The 21,635-nt window shown below is 45.7% G+C and overlaps 3 protein-coding genes across 4 annotated transcripts; all 3 read right to left on the bottom strand.

Moving 5' to 3' along the window:
- Nucleotides 1-25: 25 nt before the first annotated feature.
- Nucleotides 26-2,106, bottom strand: LOC108115912 (prolyl 4-hydroxylase subunit alpha-2). Its single transcript, XM_017227549.2, has 8 exons — nt 1,937-2,106; nt 1,733-1,884; nt 1,484-1,634; nt 1,234-1,427; nt 673-1,181; nt 563-616; nt 182-347; nt 26-115 (listed from the first exon to the last, which is right to left on the bottom strand). Exons 1-8 carry the CDS (start codon nt 2,104-2,106, stop codon nt 57-59), a joined length of 1,455 nt encoding a protein of 484 aa, XP_017083038.2. The 3' UTR covers nt 26-56.
- A 1,119-nt stretch (nt 2,107-3,225) lies between these two features.
- Nucleotides 3,226-20,372, bottom strand: LOC108115973. Its single transcript, XM_017227626.2, is given in 12 exon segments — nt 3,226-3,571; nt 3,635-3,843; nt 3,915-4,028; nt 4,099-4,268; nt 4,325-4,495; nt 4,552-4,642; nt 4,709-4,822; nt 4,884-4,950; nt 5,630-5,705; nt 14,086-16,560; nt 16,562-17,563; nt 17,941-20,372. Coding segments are annotated over 12 exon segments (6,132 nt in total). The 5' UTR covers nt 19,456-20,372; the 3' UTR covers nt 3,226-3,443.
- On the bottom strand, nt 8,691-14,078 carry LOC121530053 (histone-lysine N-methyltransferase set1-like). 2 transcript variants are annotated; one of them, XM_041818408.1, is made up of 2 exons: nt 12,071-14,078; nt 8,691-10,263 (listed from the first exon to the last, which is right to left on the bottom strand). In XM_041818408.1, exons 1-2 carry the CDS (start codon nt 12,403-12,405, stop codon nt 9,609-9,611), a joined length of 990 nt encoding a protein of 329 aa, XP_041674342.1. In that variant the 5' UTR covers nt 12,406-14,078; the 3' UTR covers nt 8,691-9,608. The 2 variants fall into 2 exon arrangements, 1 of the variants encoding a protein (XP_041674342.1); XR_005993748.1 differs by having other exon boundaries at nt 10,176-10,263; nt 11,704-14,078.
- Nucleotides 20,373-21,635: the final 1,263 nt, after the last annotated feature.

Raw genomic sequence — 21,635 nt, 5'->3', positions numbered from 1 at the left:
ATTGAATAAATTATCGCAAAAGTGGAAAAAAAACCGAATGGAAAACCGCTTTTTCTTTACTTCCGACAGGGTTTCCTGCGCCACTGGCCTGACCCACTGATCCATTTTCTGGCCACTGTTTTCCGGATGTTAAGAGGTAGGTAGAAGAGAACAAAATCAATGAGGCACTTTAATAACTTACCCCATTGCTTTCCAAGGAGCACTGGACAGGTGCCCTGCAAACTTCGAATGTCACAGTTCCCGGAGTTGTCGATGTTGTGCCAAACTAAAGCCGATCCGCGATTGGGCTTAAAGCCAAAACCCAGGTCCGGGAAGGAGACATAGCCACCCATCTGAACATCACTTAGCTGGAGATTAAACATTCAAACTTTAAAATTTAAAATTACTCGCGGCTAATAAACATTGGCTTTTGCTAAACAGTGGATTTTATTGTTTTTGAGAGAAGTCAAAATATGCCTATTTTTAGAGTTTGTTTTTTTGGGAGCATGTTTATATTTTGAATAATCTTTATATAAATATGTTTTTGAATTCTCACGATTAGTTAAAATATGAATACACTCACATAAAGCTGCACAGTGGCCGTTCGATATTCTTTGTCAAAAGGTTCAACAAACTCCTGAAAGAAAATCTTTTCTATAATGGGCCCAATTTATATTTGAAAGATAAATTTACCTTAGGTTGTTTGCAGTCCAAATGGATAAAGTGCTGACCTCCAATGCCAAAGTTAGACACTGTTAGCGGTTCACTTTCTTCCAAATTGAGTCCTGTCATATCCTCAAGCCTTCTGTGAAGCCGTTCTACATTGCTCGTGGCATTCGCCTGCACTTCTGCCTCTACACTAGAGCGATCTAATTTTCTTGTCTCTAAACTTGATTTTGTGATGGTTAATAAGTCTTTCTGCTCTGCTGGTGAAATAACATTATGAAAGAGGCCAATGAAAGGCTCAAAGTTGAGCTGCTCGAGCTTCAAAGGAGCTAGGCCTAGAAAAGGAGAACCTTCTGTAAAATATCGACAGCGAAGGGAGGATTTCCTCGGAAGGAGGTTTTTCCCCCTACAGTTATCCAAATGCACAAACATGTGAGACAAGTTATCGACCAAGTGATTGGCCAGATAAGTATTATCATTCTTGGAGGCCCAATCTACTGACTTCTTTAAAGCAGCTTGACTGGCTGGCAAGTCATCTACAAAATATAACAAGTGTAATAATATAGCTTTGCTATAGCGTTGACTTACGCAATGAGAGCAAAGTTAAGCCCAGTTTTTCATAGATTTGAGAGCGGCCTGTTTGAAGTAACCGATTTACTGGATCCAACTTATCCTCATACTGATCTAGCGAAATTTTCAACCACTTGCAGGCATGTTTACCCTTTTGCAGACTCTCTAAATGAATGCCCAAAGCTAGGCAATCAGCGGAACTCAGTCTGGATCTTTATAGAGACAGAAATTAAAGTTTAGTTCAGGGGTTTAGATCTTACACACTCACTTGTACTGTTTGTTATGTAATTTGCCATTGGCCATGTCGCTTTCATTCAAGCCATAAACGCTCTGAATGCGCAGCAAGCCGGTGGCAGCCATTTCGAGTTCCATTTCTGAAACTGCAGTTAAATCTGTGCCTACCAACTTTTGAAGAGGCCCTGTCAAAAAAGACCAACGCAGAAATATAAAGCTCTTCCGGATAAATTTCGAAGATTGCTGTAAGATTTTACGGCATTAATCACTACAACAGACTTGCCTTGTTTGACCTCTTGTCGAGCGATTTCCATCCACCTATGGACATCAGTGTACATTCGTCGCATGAGAGGGAAACTTATTAAGGGATTAGACACATAGATTGTTGGATCCGCGTGCCCCAGTGCTCTTCTAGTCATCCACTCTTTCTGGAAACTGTTACAATCCACTCCTAAACAACTTTAAATGATATTGTTACATCACATACTCCCTCATTGTGTTTACTTTAAGTTGCAATTCCCTCGCATACTGACGCGTATACTCAATAAGTTCGTCCTCTATCTTTAGCAGGGTAGCCGAATCTCGTGTCGATGTGGCGTAGTGCATGTCCATAGCCTTTGTTGTTCCGAGAAAGAAAATCAACCACCAGAGGTTCATCTTGATAACTGAATGTTAAAATATCGGAGATCTTGAATATGCATAAAACCAGCTATGAAATTTCAATTTGTTCGGCTTTTTCAATATAAGCCGAAGAGTATGCAACACTTTCTAAACCACAAAGAAACTGATTCCCCTTGCAATGGTTAAAAGCTCTTTGGATCATATAACATGGTGTTTGACATGATCTTTTAAAAGCTTTTTGATTCATTTTATAACTTGTACCATTTCCAAAGCAGATTTACCACTATATTAAAAAATCATTTAAATTCTTTTTTATTTAAGATTTATTTCAATTTTTAATAACTTGACAATATTTGTTTTTTTTTTATCTTATATGCTGGTTGATCGGGTTAAATTGCAAATAATGTAATTTATAATTAATATTTATGTAATATTAAACTAACTCACAATCATTTGAATTAAGTATGTATAGTATATTCAAATATACTCTAGGGTTCGCACGATGTGTGTGTATCAATGTGTAAATGGGTTGGTTGATCTTTCGATGTTCGATAAAACGAAAACGAACAAAACAGGCCGGCGATAGTTCTACACTTTTCAAAACGTATTCTATAAGAGAGATGATGGCTCTGGGCTGCTACTGAATTTACACAAAATGCGCTGCGATCGCTGTAGTGTACACAGGGGCGGCATAACAATTGCTCTTTACATTTACAATATTATCGGTACATTCGTGGGCGATGTACATAATGGCTTGCATTAGCTTACAGTTCACGCTCTCGAAATGGTGTATTAATTACAAATTAGTCGGCTCCCATTGCAGTGACAGGCGTACAAATGGGGATGCATTTCAACTAACGTGTTAGCGACTTTCTTATTTTACAACTACATTTGTATAATCCAATAATCGGGTTTGCAGTCGGTTCGGTTTTGCCTCCACTACCTTTTGGGGTGTGCACATTTCAAGACATTTACAAGTAGGTTCAAGTGTCGGGAGGACGTACCGCACTATCAATATTATACACGATTTGGTTATCATTACAGAACAAAACACTGTTGGCGGGTATGGTACAATGCACAAGCGCAAGCGTAGCGCTACACAGCTCTAAATATGATGCACAGCAACAAGTGCACGAAATATTAGGAAACAATGGATCAATAAATTTTGTATAATTAACATCTATACAAGTCAAGTTCAAAAAATTTAGAATAAAAAGACTTTAGCACTTAAAATAGGGTTCTCCTGCAGAGCTGCTGATCTACTCTACGAGGCCGGTGCAAGACGTTGCTGGACGACTGCTTTGAGTGTATGTTTGCATGAATGAGTGCTTGATTAGCGCTGTCTGTCAACAATAACCAAATCGCTGTAATTCTCATCTGGAGAGGCTGTGCGACCGTTCGCGGCTGCTGCTGCCCGACGAAAGAGGCTGCTTGTTGCTCACTTCTCCCACTCTATGGTGCGGTGGCAGCCTGTCGAAGAACGGATGACGCAGGGCCTCACCTGAAACGAATAAAGCAGACACGTAAGCATGGTAATCAATCAAACAAATTAAACACGACTTACCTAACGTGATGCGGGACGAGGGCTCATACTCCAACATCTTCTTGATCAGACTGAACAGCTCACAGTGGTCCTCGCTGTCGCTCAGCTGGCACAGGAACAACGGCTTGCAGTGGTCACGGACGTAGCGACCCGCACTGGACTTCTCATCCCAATCTAACTTACCGTGATAGAAGTACTTTGTTTTGGTTTTGCTATAAAGAGTATGATTGCTACACGTTAAACGATTTCGGTGAAGGGTACTGCGCCTTGGGAAATAAAAGCATGAGCTGCATTGTATTACCGTGCCATGCGATATGGTATTTGTCCTAAGATTCGCTCCATCATGGCCAGGTGTTCGCGATTGTCGTGCGTTTGGAAGAGCGTGATTCCCAGATACAGTTCAAACAAGATGCACCTGTTGGCGAAATTTCGTCGATCATTTAATATGCGCATACTCGTACATGAAATGACAATCCGATTCTTACCCAATGGACCAAACATCACACGGCTGTGACCACCCCAGCTCTAGTATGACCTCAGGCGCGCGGTAATGTCGCGTCGAGACAATTGTGCTGTGATGCTCGTGGTCAAAGGTGGCCGACCCAAAGTCGATCAGACGAACGTCAGTGTTCTTGACACGGCGCACCTCGCGGTTCTGTAGATTATTAAGATATAAGCATTGATACTTTTATTATTACAGACTTTACTTACAATCTTATGATTATAGTGAGAAGTATAATCTGAATCGACGAAGAGTATATTCTCCGGCTTGAGATCTGTGTGCGTTAAACGATTGTCATGTAAAAATTTCACAGAATAGCATAATTGATAGGCCATGTGGCGCACTTGGTCCAGCGAGTATGGCTCATAGTTGTTCTCACGCTGTAAAATATTTATATTATTATTAAATTCAATTAAGAAAGATGGTTGTTTCATACCAAAAAATCGAAAACACTAAGCCCCAACATTTCAAAAACTATACACATGTGGCCATGGTAGTCAAACCAGTCAATCATTTTCACGCACAAACTGGAAAAGTAAGTATAATGTTAGATATATTCCAAAGAGCAAATATATATTATATATAAAACTTACTGATCGCAATGCGGATCCTTCTGGGCAATCTTTTCCAAAGCATTAATCTCTAGCTTGGCAGCTTCACGGTACTTTTCCACGTTCTTAATAATCTTCAAGGCCATGCAGTAATCACTGAAACATGAAGGAAAGTTTTATGTATTATTTCGATTGATTCAAGAACTTCAGAACTTACCGCTCCATGTCTTTGACCTTGACCACACGTCCAAAGGTTCCCTCACCCAGTGTGGCCATGATCTTATCTGAAATTCGGGAAAAGGAAGGCAAGTTGTAGTAGGGTTTCGGACAAGTCCAAAGGGAGTGTTAAACGTTAGCTGTCTGGTTTATTTTTCTTGTTCTAAAACTAAACCTATAGTTGTAACTAAATAATTGATGAGGGCTGGGCAAAATTCTAATTTGGACTCTAAGCTAAGTGTGTACGGAAAGAGTTTTGTATTTTCAATATTATTTCGTTAATTATGCGACAAAGTTCGTGTTCGGTTTGGTTTATATGTGAAAACTTCCCAGTTGAATTTCGTTGTTAAGGGAAATTTTGTTGCCGGTAAAAGTTAAACTTAGAGTCATCAGAGGCAAATTTCGGAAGTTGAAAAGGTTTTCGCGAAACTGACGAAAATGGTGTGAAATTTTTCAATTGTTGTTTGTCCTTCTCTTTTTTTTCGTTCAAAATTGTCTTAATTTCCCGATTGCACGCGACGCGATTTTGGTCTTGTTGTGAGATAATTAAGAAATAATAAAGAAAACTTGGAAATATTTGAAACTAAAAGAGAGTTATAAGAAGAGTAGAGAAGTGTGACTGTTGTGGCTTTTGCCTCTCATTTTTTCGTCTTTCTTTTCTTTGCATTTTTTTTTTGTTTGGGTTTCTTTCTGATTGTTGTCTAAACATAAGTATGGAAAAATTAAAAACCAAAAATTGTCACGAACATCTGTGATGGAGAATGTCTCCGGTGTGGTAAATTAAGTGACCATCAGCATCATCTTGAATGACGGGCTTTGCTGTCTGTTCGATCGAATCGGATTGGGCGGAGCGGAGCGATCGAAGACGTAGGGTGGTTGCAGTGGTTGCCGTTGGCGTTGCCGTTGTTGCAGGGGGGTTGTTGGGGCGGTGGTTGCGTTTGCGGTGGGTTGCGACGATTGCGATTGCGATTGCGATTACGTTGCGGATGGTGCATTCGATCCGTTGAAAGAAGGTGGGTTGCGAGCGAAACGGCGAGCGAAGAATTTGCGAGCGAGAAGTTGGGGGCGTGGTTGTTGTCGATGGCAGTTAACAGACGTACACATAAGGTGCGTGTGTGCGTGTGTGGTAAAGTATGTAATTTGAAAGAGAGAAAAAGAAACAAAAAAGAAAGAGAAAAAAGAAACAAAAATTTATATATTTTCCAGGGATTCGATCGGTATGATCGGGTTTCCAGGGGTCGGTCGGGGCCATCAGGTCAGGTCAAGCCAATCAAAAGCACATCATCCAGGAACGAAGAACGATCCCACGTTGGCACCAAAAGTAATCGCATTCCGTTTATAAGTCAGCCGCAGAATAGCCCGTAAACCAACCAACATCATCATCATTTCATCATCCCCATCAAGTTGTGTATGTACATCATCATCATCAACCCATCATCATCATCATCATTGTGATTTTCATCATCATATTCAGAAAAAACACGAGAAAAATACGTTTCGTTTGTTCGATAAGAAAATTAGTTCGGACAAATTTTTGAAATTTGTGTTTACAAAAATGGTTAATATCAAAACATGTACAAACAATATCATATATAATGGCAAATAGGTATATATCGGAAATGGTATATATAACGTATTATATATATATTTATATATAGGAAATGCACCAATAGCCGTGCTCTTGTTTCTTGGGCAATAAAAAAAAAAACAACAAACCATTTAATGCTTTTTGTTTTAGTAATAACACGGTAATAGCTTTATGGTAATATTTCGTAAATGTAAAATGATAAAAGAACAAATATAGTAGCTTTTCGTTGTAAAAGTCAAGGTCAGAGGTTTCTTCTTACATTTTTTCCTAGTTTTAGTTTAAAAATCGCATGCAAAAATCGCAGGCAGGAACGACATTGTATCAGTTAGTCAACATGGAATACAATCCGCAGTGCTGTTAGCTTTTTCTGTAGTAGGTCGACTGTCTGGGAAGTAGATTTGGAAATGGGGCCTTGAGATATGGGGTGGGGACGGGTGTTCAGGGTCAATGGACAGTTGCAGTTGCAGTTAGAAGAGGCGGCGCCAACAAAAGCTCAAGCTGCTAACGTATCATCTATCCCCCAAGATGAACGGGGTGGCTCATTGCTTACAAAGGTCGAGAGTGTCTTTGGAATGCGTGACCTGTTGAACAGGGCCGACGAGGTGGCGCTCTTAGCCAGTTGGTAGTGATCGTGCTGCTGCAGGTAGGAGGACGACTGCTGATACTGCTGCTGGTAGGCATCCAGTTGGGATCGCTGAGGATACAACGAGCTGCCTCCCAGGGCATTTGAACGTCTGCTACTGCCGCTGTACGAGTCGTGGAGGTAGCTCGATCCGGAGCCCGTTCCGGAACCCGGCTTATAGCGATCGAATTCACTGAGAACGGCGGCGGTACGTGAACTGGCGCCCTGATAACGCTGCTGCTGACGTCGAGCATCTGCTGCCGCGAGGCGGGCACCAATTCCGCCAAAAGCTAGTGCCCCAGAGCTGGAGGAGTGCATCAGCTGGCTGCTGGGCTTATACTTCGCGAGGTCATTGTTGTTGCGATCTGAGTGGGGCAGAAAGCGGCTCTTGTTGGTGGTGCCAGAGGAGAGTGCCGTCGTTGCTGCCGTTGTGTGGTTAGAAAGAGCGGAAGTGCTAGTGGATGAGTTGGTGGCTGTATTGGAGGGAGTGGTGGTAGTGGTGGAGGTAGTGGTGCTGCCATTAACAGCCGGGATCTGTATCTGTGGGGTTGTGTCTGCTGTGTGGGTTAGTTGCACACCGGGCGCAGCCGAATCGGTCTCGGTTTCAGTCTCCTCCTCATCGGAAGAGCTACTGCCCGAAGTGCTTTCAGAGGAGCCACTGCCATCGCTACCGTCTCTAGTTACTTTTTTGCTGCGTGATTTCTTCTTAGGCGCCTCCTGCGGCGGTTCATGTTTAGCTGCTGCTGCTGCAGATGCCGCTGCTGCAGTTGCTGCTGCCGCTGCTGCTGCCTCCTTGGCCTTTTTAGCCTCCTCCTCGAGAGCAGCCGCCTCTGCTTCGGCAGCCGCCACTGCCGCTTCAGTCTTCTTGGCCTCCTCAGCCGCCTCTTCCATGCGCTTGACGCGATCCCTGAGTTCACGACGTTTGCGCATGCGCTCCTCGAACTTTTTGGCTTCCAGGAACTGGTTATCTTCGCGGAGCAGCATCAGAATTGCCGCATTATCCTCTGACGAGCGATCGTCTGCAAGGATTTCACGCTCTTCAGCAGTCAGTTCTGGTGGTGGCTGCTCCTTACGCCGATGAGCAAAGCGGTTTCTCGAGTTCAATGGACGATCTTCGGCAGGTGCTGCTGCATTCCGACTACTGTCTTGGATTTCAGCTGCTAGCAGGCTTTCTACAGTTTTGGTTCTTCCGTAGGCCCTTGTAGTGCGTGGTGAGAGTGCTGCTTCTTCTTCGCCACCTCTTCTGCCGTAGCGGCTGGATGGATAGCCTGATGCTCCTCCCAGACGCAGGGCATCGTGATAGTCGTATCGCTGGCCATAGTCCACTGGGTAATTCTCGTCCAATAATCGATTGCCGCTGGTCAAATAGCCACTATCATTCGACTCTGCCATATAACGTTGCCTCTGAGCTCGAGTTCGGTATGGAGTACGCTCCTTGCGATCGGAAGCGTTAAAAGAACTGGACGACAACTTTGACTTGGCCAGCTGGTGGGAGGTGGCCGAGCGAAGAAGTCCACCACTACCACTGGTGCCATAGTCGTCGGGCTCCAGAGTCTTGTCACGATCCTCCTCATGGCGGCGCCTGCCAGCTGCACGCTCCAAAATATCCGAGTATTTGTTCTCCAGCCGGGAAATGGCCGACTGTTTGCTTCCTGAGATAGTCGCTGAGGTGGTGGGCGTTCTGTCTTTGTCCAAAAGCAGATCTCGTCGCTGAGAAACCAGACGTAGTCGAGGGGTATTGAGATTAAGATTCAGTTTCGGATTCAGAGGTTTAATGGAGAAGGAAAGTGCTCAAAAGCAGCGCTCGTGTGAAACCAACGGTAACGGGCGTAAAACTCTTTACGCTCCACGAAAGAAGAAGGCCCAGAGACCGAGACCTAGACTTAGACCCATTTAAATGGCCTTTTCGGTAATGACTAATTATGGGGTGCTTGGGCCTTTTCATTTCGCACAATTTCACTACTATTATAGCCACTCTATACGGCGGCTTTCTCCATGTATTTTCGACTTTTCGGACAGATAGTTTGTTGGGCTGCGGGAATACCCTTTATTTTTATTTAGAATGCCTAGCGAAATCTAAACAAAAAAGTCCACGGCGCGACGACCTTCAAAGTTTATATATAAAACGCCAGAAAATCGTGAAAATCGTGAATAGCTTTATACACATCTGCGGCGTACAGAGAGATACAAATATAGCGGAATAGAGAAAAATCGCCGAGATGTTGGAATCGAAAATAAATTCGACAACGTAAACGCACACGGCAAGAATGAAGCTGAAGATATAGAATGAGCATATAGAAGCGCTATAAAACGCGCCCGTGTGGGCCCCTAATATAATATCTGCACATATATCTGTGTAGAAAGAAACTTTCTATAGGCATCTATGTGGCAATAGGGGTAGCGTTAGTGCAATACTGTTTGGCCCAACACATATAAATACCCCTTTAATTGCGCATATTTCCCCTGTTCGACCGTCAGACATGTCACACATTTAGGGCAGTCACTCTTTCGCTGAGTCACGGGCGACAGGTGAGATGATTTCTTTCATTTTTTTCCAAAATGAAATACCCAGGGAGTGAGTCACGGGACTCGCTTTTGGGATCTCGATCTGGGTCTGGGTCTGTTAAGAGGTCTACGTTGGTTTGCACACCGCTCGCTTTTGGTTCGCTTTGCTTTGCCTTGGTTTCGGAGATACTAACATCGTCTAGGTCGCGGTCACGCCTTCCGCCTCCCAATCCTCGGATCAGTGGCTTGTAGTAACCACCCACGGGACTCAAGTGGGTCCGCAATCTGTCCAGGGCGTTGGCTGTGGTGGAGCTCTTTTGGTAGCGACCCATTAGTGCGGCAGTACTGGTGCTAGTCCCGCTGCTGCTGGGATGGTAGCCCAATCCCGCAGTGCTTCCAAGTCCTCCGCCAGCATAGTACCGTCTGTGGCGATCGGCCATTTCGCGATCTTTATCTCGTTCCCTATCCCTATCCCGTTCTCGTTCCCTTTCCCGTTCCCTTTCTCCTTCCGGATGTCTCCGGCTGGACGAAGATTTATCTGAGCTGCGGCGACGTTTGTTCAGCTTCTGCGACTGATTGCTGGATCCAGCTTTTCCCTTGTTATTGTTATTGTTGCTGTCATTCGTTGGGGTCGAATCTTTGGGATCCTCGGCTATTGGTGCCGCACTTGAAAGAGAAGCCCAACAAAACAATGAGTTGCGGTGAGGATCAATTCGGTTCTTTTATATTGTTTCTCGTCGGTCTGGATGCGTTTATCCACGCGGTTCGCGACGAACGACGGACGGAACGCGCTGCCACGACACGGACTAAAATTTAACTGAGGAAAACTGGGGAAAAATTTTCGGAAAATTCGTGCGACGACGAAAGAAAGAGGCGGCATCTGCCGCGAAGACCGAAGTAGATGAAGGAAATAATGCTGCGGCGGCAGCCAGAAAATATTGAGGAATCGTTTTTATTTTTGTGAAAAGTGTGAAAATATTGCGCACTTGCCAGAGCGAGAGGGCAGCAAAGAGTGCGAGCGAGAGCTTAAGAACACCCAAATAACATATGTAGACGAGTGGGTGGATTGGATAGTAGATTGGATGCGATTCGCTTCGAATGGGAATGCTTCTTTTGTCTGCCAGCTGGGCGATTTACAGGCGCACGCGAACCTCACGCTTATCGGAATGCATTTCACTTTGTAACCCGTACAATTACATTTCCGTCAGGTTAGCAGCAAAACCGGGAAATGATCGAAAGTCTTCGCAGAAAAAGCCTTGAACTCTCGCCGACAAAACAACAAAGTCAACCAGAAGAAGAACAATAAAATTGCTGCCGCTGGTTGAGCGCGGAAAAGAAATAAAAAGAACAAAGCGAAACATTTACGTGTTATTTTAAACGTGCTCGCATATAAATAATAAAGGAGCAATTGCAGTTAAACAAAGAGCAGCGAAAAAGAGAGATCGCATACTTTATGATCATGCGTAATGAGGAAGAAATCGCTAGACATCGAGCTGTGCTAGAGAATTTATTTGGTATTCCCCGAAGACAGCTGAAGAGACATTTAAGGAATTTATCAAATGAAGAGAATAGAGAATCGCTCAGAGAATCCAGACACAGCTGTGAAAGCTTTTGGGACTCTTCTCAAGCTTTTTTGTGCAATCAAAACTTTTTGGCAAAAATATTGAACTTTGGTTAGCCATACAGAAAAATATGCAAATACGCCAAAAATTTGGCAAACATTTCGAGGTTTTTATGGAAATGCTGGAATTACACGTAAATAAACCGATTTCCACTTGAAGTTAAATCTCGGTCAACTATCTACCATTTCACTTTCAAGTTATTAATCACCCAAGCAATTATTGACTCTTAAGATTGACAATAAGGGGTATCCAGTGCGAATTAGACTGATTTAGGAGCTCCGTTAAGCTCTATTTGATTTATGACTGGCAATCAAATGTGATAAATCAAATTTCGACTGCAGGCAGACTGGGTTCCCAGCACTCAAATCTTTTCTCCTCTGGCAATTAATCACGATTTATGACCACGAGATTTTCACACTTTTCGAGATCGACGCACTACTGGAAGTTCAGGTGCGAGGTTCAACGCGATTTGAAACGCACTCACTCGAGCCGTTTACATAATTGGCCTTCTTCTCAATGGCCAAAAGGCAGTTGGCCGAGAGATGGGAAATGCAATATACGAAACGAATCGTATAAAATGATCCGATCGCGAGATACTTTCGACCACGGAGTGACGCGCTGCAACTAAACTCGCAATTACGCGCTGACCACTCTGCTTAAATCTGCGCCGCAGACAGAGAATAAAATCACGAGGCGAGTGAAATGAAATGAAAATAGAGGGAAAAAGGAAAAACACTGAGCGAGTTTTGACCGAGTTTTTCGTTTGACGAAAGGCGACGAAAGTAAAAGAAGGCACGCAAAATTAAAAATAAATTATAAATCTTTTGCTTGATTTCTTTTGCATCGATTACCGATTGCGTTGTTGCTGCTGTTGCTGTTGCTGCTGTTGTTGTTGCTGCTGTTGTTGATGTTGCTGTTGCTGATGTTGCTGCTGTTTATTATCAGGTCGTTCGCTCGGATTGCGTCGAAACCGCTGTAGCAGACTGTTGCAGCTTTCAGAGAGCAGCTGCGTGACGCTGGCAGCGGTGGCACTTCTCATATACCGCCGCTGCGGACGCTGCTGCGTCTGCTGCTGCTGCTGCTGTACCGCCTCCGCGTCAGCTGTTTTTCCATTTTCCCCAACCGCCGTTGTTGGCAATATCTTTTCGCTTTTTTCGCGATGAAAACGATTCAGAAATGTGGCCATTTCTTGACTTTTTCGGATATCGGAGGAAATCCTCCTCCTCTTTGCGGTCGGTTTCGCGTGGGTCTCGGCCGAGATGACGATGACGACAATCGGATAATACTTAACGCTTCTTAGGGGCTGGTGGTGGGTGGGTGGTATATCGTCTGGGCGTTTGAATTTTTGGCGGATACGGATCGTGCTCTTCCGACTTGGTCTATTTCATTAATTGTACTGATTTCTGGTATTTGTTGGGAGCATGATTTTGTTGTAGACAAATAAAATATAAATGTATTGTACGTTCTCGGAGTGGCAATATATGTACGTAGAGATCTAGTATAGACAGAGCGTATTTATGTGTAAAAATAATTGAAATTGTAAGAGATTCGGCAGCTTCGACGGAAATAGACACACACAACAGAGGCAAGTTGCAAGTTCGCCCCCGCCACTGCGACACTTTCGATTAGAAGTTCCATCAAAACTGCATTTTAAATTCCCATTTCTTTTCACACGCACTTAAAGCCATCCAATTTCTGGACATCAATTTCGTTTCCGATTACCAAGGCGATTTTCACAGCGCGTTTCCTTCACCGATCGCTGATTGCCTGCGCATTGGTCGAAACAAACAAACCGAAATCAGCGCAACATGAACGAAAGCGCACGCCACAAATACTAATTATAAAGATTGAAAATATCGGCGATGTCGAGAACCCCGAGCACAGAGCACGGCCGTAAGATCCGCGGGAGAGCTGAACTGAGTGTGCGCCTCTTCCCGTTGCTATTATTGTTTGCTGCGACCAAAAGAAGCCAAAAAAAAAATAACAGCCAAAGAGCCAACATCATGTCAGGTATGATTTCATACCCTAAGTATCAGGGGTTTATCCCACAAATTTAAGCTTATTCTAGCAAAAATTAGGAAAAAATAATGAAAAATTCAGAAGAAATTCAGTTTGGGAGAGTTCTTGGGGGGGAGTTTCTCAGGGTAAAGGGAATTCAGTAGTCGAGTCAGTCTCCTAGCTGATCAGTCATTTTAGTCGGAGAGAGCGAGAGCAGGTCGTGAGCATTACATATTTTTAGACATTCGATTCTGCTGCTGAACGCGCCTCTTGTTGTTTAGTGTTTTTTAATTATTAAAACAATTACATCGGGGTCGCAGTTTGGCAATAAATTAGTTAAACGAATACATTTCTTGGAAGCAGTTATAGAAAATATCCAGAGATTTTTTAATCGTTTAAATCAAGTAAACATACATAAATTAAGTAGCCAGGGACTATTTATAGAAACCGTTTCGCTGAAGAAATTGACATTGAATTTCCCGCAGTCTTTAGTCGATTGTGCAATGTTGTCGATGTCGACAAGTGCAAGAGCCTGCCAAGAGGCCAAGAGATCGGTGTAGACGCCAAGGGGACGGAGATTCTAAGGTTGGAGGTAAGCAATAATGTGTTTCTGTTCTTGAGAACGCTTCACACTTGAAACGCCACCGAAAGTACAGGAAGTACAAACTTGGGGGCCAAAAAAAAAAAGAAAATTAGCAATGCGAAGGCAAACTGAAAAGGAGGCCTTTTGGAGCCCAACGATGAGTCAGCCGGCTATTTTTGGGTAAACTTTCTTTGGAAGCGGTAGCATGTTGTTAGTGGGCAATCTTTTCAAACACATGTGCAACACAAACACAAGACAAAAATAAGTTTGAGGAATAGAATCTACCTCGATGAAATGCAGCCCCAAAGCGGACTTGGACATTTCATTCTGCTGCTGCTGTTGATGTGGTTGGTGTTGCTGGCTTGAGTGATTGAATATGACAGAATTGCTTTGTTGTAGCTGCGACTGCTGCTGCTGTTGTGGTTGCTGCGGTTGCATGTTCGATGACGATGACGCCGGCGACGCGTAAAACAATTGCGTATTTGTATTTGGATCGTATTGAAGCCCAGCGGCACCGCCACCTCCACCTCCAGCGGAAGCATTCAGAAACTGCGTATGCGGATGCGGTTGCTGATGTTGCTGTTGTTGCTGCTGCTGTTGGTACTTGACCGGCTGCATCTGATTCGGCTTGGGATAGGCATACGGATCGAAGGTCTGCAACGGCTTGCGCTCCGGCTGCTTGGGCATATTATAGTAATTCCTACTCATCATGCCCAGCCCAAAGTTGGAATGCTGCTGGGGGTGTTGCTGTTGCTGCTGTTGTTGCTGTTGATGTTGCTGGTGGAACTGCAGGGCCGTCGGCCTTTGGGCGGAGCTGAAGGAGGCCGAGTGCGTCAGTGGGGCACCGGTGCGGGGATAGCCGATCTTGGATGGCTGCTGAGGCGCTTGGTAGCCGTACATCTGGGGCATCATGCCGGGCGGCTGTTGCTGCAGCGGCTGGCCAAACTTGTTCTCCTTGTTGGTGTTCTTTTGCAGAAACATGGCCAGTCCCGATTTGGGTGCCTGCTTTGGCACATGCGAGGAAGAGTACGACTGCTGAAGCTTGTGGGGCAAATGTGGCTGCTGCTGCTGTTGCTGATGGGCAGGTATATGTTGCTGCTGCATGAAGGGATCACTCGCACCATTCATGGCGGAACATGCAAAGCTATTCCAGTTTAAAAAGGGTCGCTTGTGTTGAGGATATTGCTGCTGTTCCTGATGCGGTTGCTGTTGCTGTTGGTGATGCTGCTGGTGTTGCAGCAAACGTTGATAGCCGCCCATGGGTAACTGTGAGGTAGAATTCGATTTTCCTATGGGATAACAAATCCTTTGTTGCTGCTGCTGGTGCTGCTGTTGTTGCAGCAACGGCTTCTGTGGATCGTAAAGCTGTACTGGCACTGGGATCTGAGATTCTCCCGCGTACTTGCTAGTGCTGCTGCTCGTGGGGCCTTCGACTGCAGGCTTCGGCTCTTTGTGCTCGCCTGTCAACGATTGCGACATGATAGCATTATTATTGATGTTACTAGTGTTGTTGCTGTTGCTGCTGGTCTTCAACTTTAGCATGTCGTTTAAGCATTTTTCTAGCTTGTTGTCAACATCTTTCTGGCGCTTTGTGGCCGCTGACGACGATGACGATGTTGGCACCTCCAAGTTGGCATTCGCCATCGCCGCTGCTGCTGCTGAGCCACTTTGTTGCTGCTGTTGGTCGCTCGTTGTGGTTGTTGCTGCTGCTGTTGGGGTTGGTGTAGCTGTTGCCGCTGTGGTTGTTGCCGTGGTAGGGGCAATGTGGAACGATGAGGTAAACTTTGATAGCTGCGGCAGGTGGGTGGTGCAACAGTTGGTCACCGTAAAGCTGCTTGTGCTTATTGTGCTATTGCTTTTCTCCGATTTGCGTTCTAGAGATGCCGAATCCCCTGGCCCAGATTCCTCGATTGGTGCCACTTGTTGTGGTTTCTGCAGTGGCTGTTGTTGCTGTTGCTGGAGGTTGTTTTCCTGCGGTCGACGGAAGAAGGCGGCAGCGCAACGTGGCGAAGGGACACAGGAACTGCTGGAGCTCTTCAAAACCCCACTGGGTTTGCTTACAGTCGGCGGAGCAGTAGTTAGGGCAAGAGGTGGTGGTGCAGCCTTAGGTGGCTCCCTCGGCGGAGGGTCCTTGCGTGGCTGTGACATAAGTATCGCAGAGTTCGAGGTGCTCCTGCTCAACGAAGGTAGATTCTTCATATAGCACGGTATATGCGTGCGACTAGCAGTCCGCATCAAAGGAGCTCCGATGGGTTGACCACCACCAGGGACATGTGTCATTGACATGCTCTTCGGGAGGGCCTGTTGCTGCTGTGCTGGAGGTTGCTGCTTGACCGGCACTCTGCTCACAAAACTCGTTCCAGCCGAGGGAGATTGCTCGTTGCAAATCAGCTTGTAGAGATCGTCCTTGGTCACCGCCTGACGCACCTTTAGATCCAAGTGCGAGAGGGAGGCATTCTTCTGCAACTTGTGGGGGTGATGTTGAGGCACCTGCGTCTGCTGAGGACGCTGTAGTTCCTTTTGAGCCGCCTCCGCCACCGTGGGATCAAATATAGCTAGTTTCTTGGCTGTCTTGGCATCCACCTTAAACGGTTGTCCGGCATCACCCAACTGGGCTCCACAGATCTTCTCATAGTTCCAAAAGGTTCGCTTCGGAGTTTGCCGTTTCTGGGAACTGGTAAGATTCTCGCTCCAGAATTCGTTCATCAACTGCTTGTTAAGGGACAGATTGGAGCCACTTTGCAATCCATTCTTTGCCGGGCAACGGACGCATTGGAGTCGGCGTACTTAGTGGCATATTGGAGCTGGAAATGCTGCGCTGCAGCTTCGGCTCGCCACCAGACTGTGAAAATATGGAGGGATAGGCCATACGCGGAGCAGCTCCTCGACTACTGGGATTCTGGGCAAAGTTAATTGAGGACGACTTGGATAAGCCGGAAGAGATTGCTGGTACTCCTGTTCCAGGTGCACCCTTCGTCACCGACTGCTGCGAATTGGATTTGGCCAATGGCTGCTGCTGCCGCTTGATCCTGTCGTATAGATCTTCACATTCCTGGAATTCCTGGTGCAGCTTTCTGTCCAACTCGCTGTAGTCGGGCAAGCTCTTTAAATACTTGTTCATCATCTCTATCTCGGCATCGTAGAAATTCGCATCCAACTTGGCACTGTTAGTGGCTGCCGCCGATTTTTCCTCCAGCTCCTGTTGCTGTTGTAGCAACTTGTCTAGACTGATTTCGTTAGACGGAGGAGGAGCAACAGCTGCAGTGTGTTTGGCATTCTTGGGAGCCCGACATGGAACTGGAGGTGGTGGGGAGGAAGATGGGGAACTACAGGAGGACAGCGATATACTCGAAGCCGGACTCGAGGCAATGGTGGCCATTAAACGGGAAGGCAAAGCTCCCACTGAGGCACTGCTGATCGTTCCCGTGGCCGCATTGTAGGCAAGTGGGTGATGCTTCCTTGGTAGTGGAGGCGTAGATTTGGGACTGGCCGGCAGTAGAGGTGGTCGACTCTTCCGGATAGCCAACGGTGAGGAGATCGGTGAACGAACTCCGCACTTGCTCTCCGGAATGCTGGACGACAGCACCGAAGCAAACTGCGGGGAGACCACCTGGAAAAACTGCTGGCCACTGGCCGGTGGTGGCGTCGGTTTCTGCATAGCTGGTTGAGATTCCTCTTTTGTTCTTAGGTTTGGTGACTGGGCGGTGGAGGAGGAAACCGCTGGGGGCACTGTAACTGCTGGCTTGCCGGCATCTTCACTCATCTATAGGAAACAATCGCGAACTGTGAACCGTTTGGGGTTCTATGAATAGGAGATCCGATTACGACTGAATCCGTTGATTCAGCTAGTTTTTCAATTAATTTCAACTGAATCCGTTAATTCAGATTTTATCGCGGTTTTTATAGTGATGTGTGTGTGCGTTTATTCATGTTTTTCATTTCACTTTCTAGAAGTAAACCTTTGCCAAATCCTGTTTTAAGACCCTATAAAACTAAACCTAAAGTGTAACAAAATGTGTTCCTAGCATCGAGGTAAATTCTATTAGACAGATTTCGAACAGAACACAAGAGGAAGGAGACACCAAACACCAGACGAACGAAAGACACCACAGAGCGTTCACCAACACGACGACGACCAACCTGTAGATACTGCTCCGGTATCTTACTGTTCTTCGGCACTACGATCTTTTTAATAATGATGATCTTATCGCCCTCGATCTTGGTTATTGTGATGGGAACACCGGGCATGGGACGCTGCGGCTTAACGGGCACCGGTTGTTTGGGTGCGGTACGGATCACTTGAGGTCCTGTGAGAATGCCACCAGGACTTGGCTTGACAGGAGCAGGCTTGGGTTTAGGTTTAGGTTGGGCAGGCACATGTTCCTTGTTATCACTGCGCACTATGGAGAAGTGGTACAATGGTTTATCATCGTCCAGAATGCTCTTCTGCGGCACAACTTTCTTCTCAACTCTACGAAGAACCACTCCAAGCATGGGTGACTCTTTGGGCTTTATAGTTATCGATCCACTGGGCGCTGTTACGCGCTTTAGGCTCACTCCCAGATTGGTGCCCACCGGTGGTGGTGTCTTGGTTCGATGCACCATTTTTCCACTGGGTATCTCACGGTAACCATCGTCCATTCGCCCGCGGCGATGATCCTCTTCTATCTGTTGTTGAACCTTCGGATCGGGATCGGTGTGCAGAGATGGCTCGGGTGCCACCAAAGGTGATGGTCCAGGAAAAAGCGAGGTGAGGCTACTACGCCGTCGGTTCATCACATTAGGCGCTGATACCGTCTTGGTGAGGGGAAATTTAGATGCCTGTGGCACTGGTGCTACAGGTGGTTCCACTCCAGTGGCACTAGATGTGCTTCCGCGTCGACTGGCTGCTTTGCTGGGCTGTCTTGAAGCCGAGGCACTGATACTGGCCGAGTCCAAGCTGGTCATACTGGCGGAACTCTGGAGGCGATCAGGAGCTGCACTTCTTTCATGATTACGCTCTGGTGAAATGGACCGTTCTCGGGTGCGATTATGGGAACGCGCATCACGAGCAGCTCGCTGCATTCGTAGCAGCTCAATGGAGTCGGCCAGGTGGGATGTACTCTTCTGGGGCGGGGAATCATCTTTGGATGAGGCCTTTGGCTGGGACACATTTAATAGGTGCATCTCCATTGCATCGTCAATGTTGCTGGGTAACGAAGTAATGCGTTCCCTTGGGCCAGAATTGGTTGGAAGCGAACCTTTGGCCAGCTCCTCTTCTTCGACTTCATCCTCCTCTTCATCCGTCTGTTCCCTTTCACGCTTCTCCTGTTCCTCTTGCTCCCTGCGCTTCTCGCTCTCCATCACCCGTTGTAGCTGGGCCTGCACCTCGAGGGCAGCACGTGCTCTGGCCTTGGACTCGGCCTCGCGGGCCTGCCGCAACTGTTCCTGGGCAATTGCCCGAGCTTCCGCCTCCGCTTGGGCTCGGGATCTGGCCTCAGCTTCAGCGGCAGCTGCTGCCCGTAAGGTGGCCAAATCCGTGGCTGTCATCTGTTTAATGCTTAAGCGGCGCTCTGTGTTGAGAATCAACTCCACCTGGGTGCTTCCGCCCTCACGCTTTTGGGCCGTGAGATCTGGACACCCGAGGGCGATTAGTTCGCTGAGTTCGTTGGACATTCCGTAGGCTGGGGATGGTGATCTCTCCGGTACCTTGTCAGTTTTCTTTCTGGATCCCAAGGGGAAAAAAATACTCGGTTATCTAATATTGCACTGGCGATTCCCTCGAATTGCGTTGGGTTCGACTAGCTGGGCAAGACTCGCGAGGCTGCCAATAGTGGCCCCAAAGGAAACCTGCGCATAATCGGATCAGCTCGTATTGGTTCTATTCGGATCAGATCGGATCGGAACAATCGATCGCACGCTCAATGTCAATGTCTCATTGGCATTTTGGCAAATGCCCGACGACTTGACTTACTAATTGTACCAATGGTCGTCATTCGACCAAAGACTTTTCCTTTTGGCGCCCATATACATCCGACTTATATGTGGGTACAAGCGTATATAGCACCCCCAATTTGTTTTGGTATATATAATGTAGAGCATATATAAATTACAAATCGTAAACAGCAATGAGCTCATTGATCGCGGCGCCGCCTCACCGAAAACTGCCCCTTAACCCCCTTGCGATTCTAGCCAAAGAAGACCTGCACCTTGCCCTAGATATATTGCGATGTGAATATAGCATATATATGAATATATCCCTGGAGAGATCGCTTTGGCTGATGTGTGATATCTCGGTGGGGTTCATTGGGCATCTTTTACCCTGCCTTTCTCTGTTCCGTTCGAAATCTGTTTTTATTTTTAACGAATAGACGACGACGCACGTAAATTGGCGCAGCCGGGCGTTATACCTAGTACACAGTACGTGTGACGCTAGTGCCAGTACAGTGAAACCTCGGTCAGCCATGCAAATTGAATTTGCAATCTAAATTTAAGAGATGCATCTCCAATCTCTGTCTATCGCATTCGACTTTAATTGCGTTTTTAATTCAGTTTAGTTTTCCATTAATTTCATGATCTTTGTTGATCTCTGGCCCACCTTTCACTGTACCGAAAGCAACACAGCAAAAGGGCAGCAGCAGCAAAAGGAGACGCCGAAGCGGCGGAGAACAACATGATGATGATGTGGCAGCCTGATGAATAATCCCCGCCGATCTGTGGCGCACATATAGATATATAGTTTGTATCTATGTGGCACACACACACTAACACACAAACACTAACGGACACACACGTGTGTGCTCCATTTGTTAGTTTTGAGTTTTTGTTTTGATTTGCTTGGCCGCTGCGTTGTCTTCTTCTCCTTCATCTCCGAGTGTACAGATACAAAAAATACTGATCTAATTTATAATTTTAAATATTATTTTCTTCTCCTTTTACTATTCAATGTTATCCACTATAGTAATCGTAAGATAAATAAACCCCTATTTTGAGAAAGAGTTAGATTTAATCTATCCCAATTTCTGCCTGTGCATTCGAGTGAGTGACTGTTGCATTAGCCACCTCTATCCATCCGCTATTTCTATTAAAAGTATCTTTCGCTTCGGTAATTGCAAACTTGATGGAAAAGTGCAAAGTTCACTATCAGCGTTTTGGACGTTTCACAGCTGCTCATCTGGCTGGCGGCTCCTATCCCATTTGATATTATTCCAAATTATTTACTCGCCACCGTTGGCGGGGGGTCAATAAAACAGTTTGGCTCTGGTATCTTGCATCGTGTTTTGTTTAAACAAATTCAGTCTGTCGAATATCGCGCACTTTTTTAACACTCTTTGTGTTTTTTGTTTGATGTTTTTTCAGTTTCGACAATTTTGTTCTTGCCTCTGCTACTGTTTTATTTTTAAAACACTTAAATGTTCTAAGTTTTTGAGTTGTTTTTTGTTCTTTTAGTTGATTATGTCACGGTGCCCAGCAATTGTTTTGGGACTGCGTCTCTTTCTACCTTCCTCTGGGGCTAAAATGCGTTTCTATATTGCACATACGCCCAGTATGTACCTCTAAATATTGTTCTATTCGGTTATTTGGTGTTCCTGAGCCAAACGACCAAAAAAAAAAAATGAAATCAAAAACACAAGAACGACACACACACACACACACACACACAGATATCGATAAACAAAGTGCGCGAAAGGAGACGATCGATATACAGATCGGTGGAGCAGAGGGATTAAGAGAGAGACGGCGAGTGTGCAGGGGGTATCCCCGTACCGTTACACGACGAATACGAAGCGACGACAATATATAGTTTATATGGCAGCAGTGGCGGCGACACACAGTCAACAAACGAAGATTTCAAT

Source organism: Drosophila eugracilis, unplaced genomic scaffold, assembly GCF_018153835.1.
Source record: "Drosophila eugracilis isolate 14026-0451.02 unplaced genomic scaffold, ASM1815383v1 contig_2159, whole genome shotgun sequence".
In the NCBI taxonomy this organism is placed as follows: domain Eukaryota; kingdom Metazoa; phylum Arthropoda; class Insecta; order Diptera; family Drosophilidae; genus Drosophila; species Drosophila eugracilis.
The sequence above is the reverse complement of the archived record's forward strand: the minus strand, read 5'-3'. Positions and strand labels throughout refer to the sequence as shown.

Excerpts from the sequence above, each read along its gene's own strand:
- LOC108115912 (XM_017227549.2), bottom strand. The coding sequence starts at position 2,106 with ATGAACCTCTGGTGGTTGATTTTCTTTCTCGGAACAACAAAGGCTATG. Across the intron at positions 1,182-1,233 it reads CTTAACTTTGCTCTCATTGC|ATGACTTGCCAGCCAGTCAA; the intron begins GTAAGTCAACGC and ends TATATTTTGTAG. Across the intron at positions 348-562 it reads CGGCCACTGTGCAGCTTTAT|CTAAGTGATGTTCAGATGGG; the intron begins GTGAGTGTATTC and ends TTTAATCTCCAG.
- LOC121530053 (XM_041818408.1), bottom strand. The coding sequence starts at position 12,405 with ATGGCCACATTTCTGAATCGTTTTCATCGCGAAAAAAGCGAAAAGATA. Across the intron at positions 10,264-12,070 it reads CAGCAGCAACAACGCAATCG|TGCGGCACCAATAGCCGAGG; the intron begins GTAATCGATGCA and ends TTCTCTTTCAAG.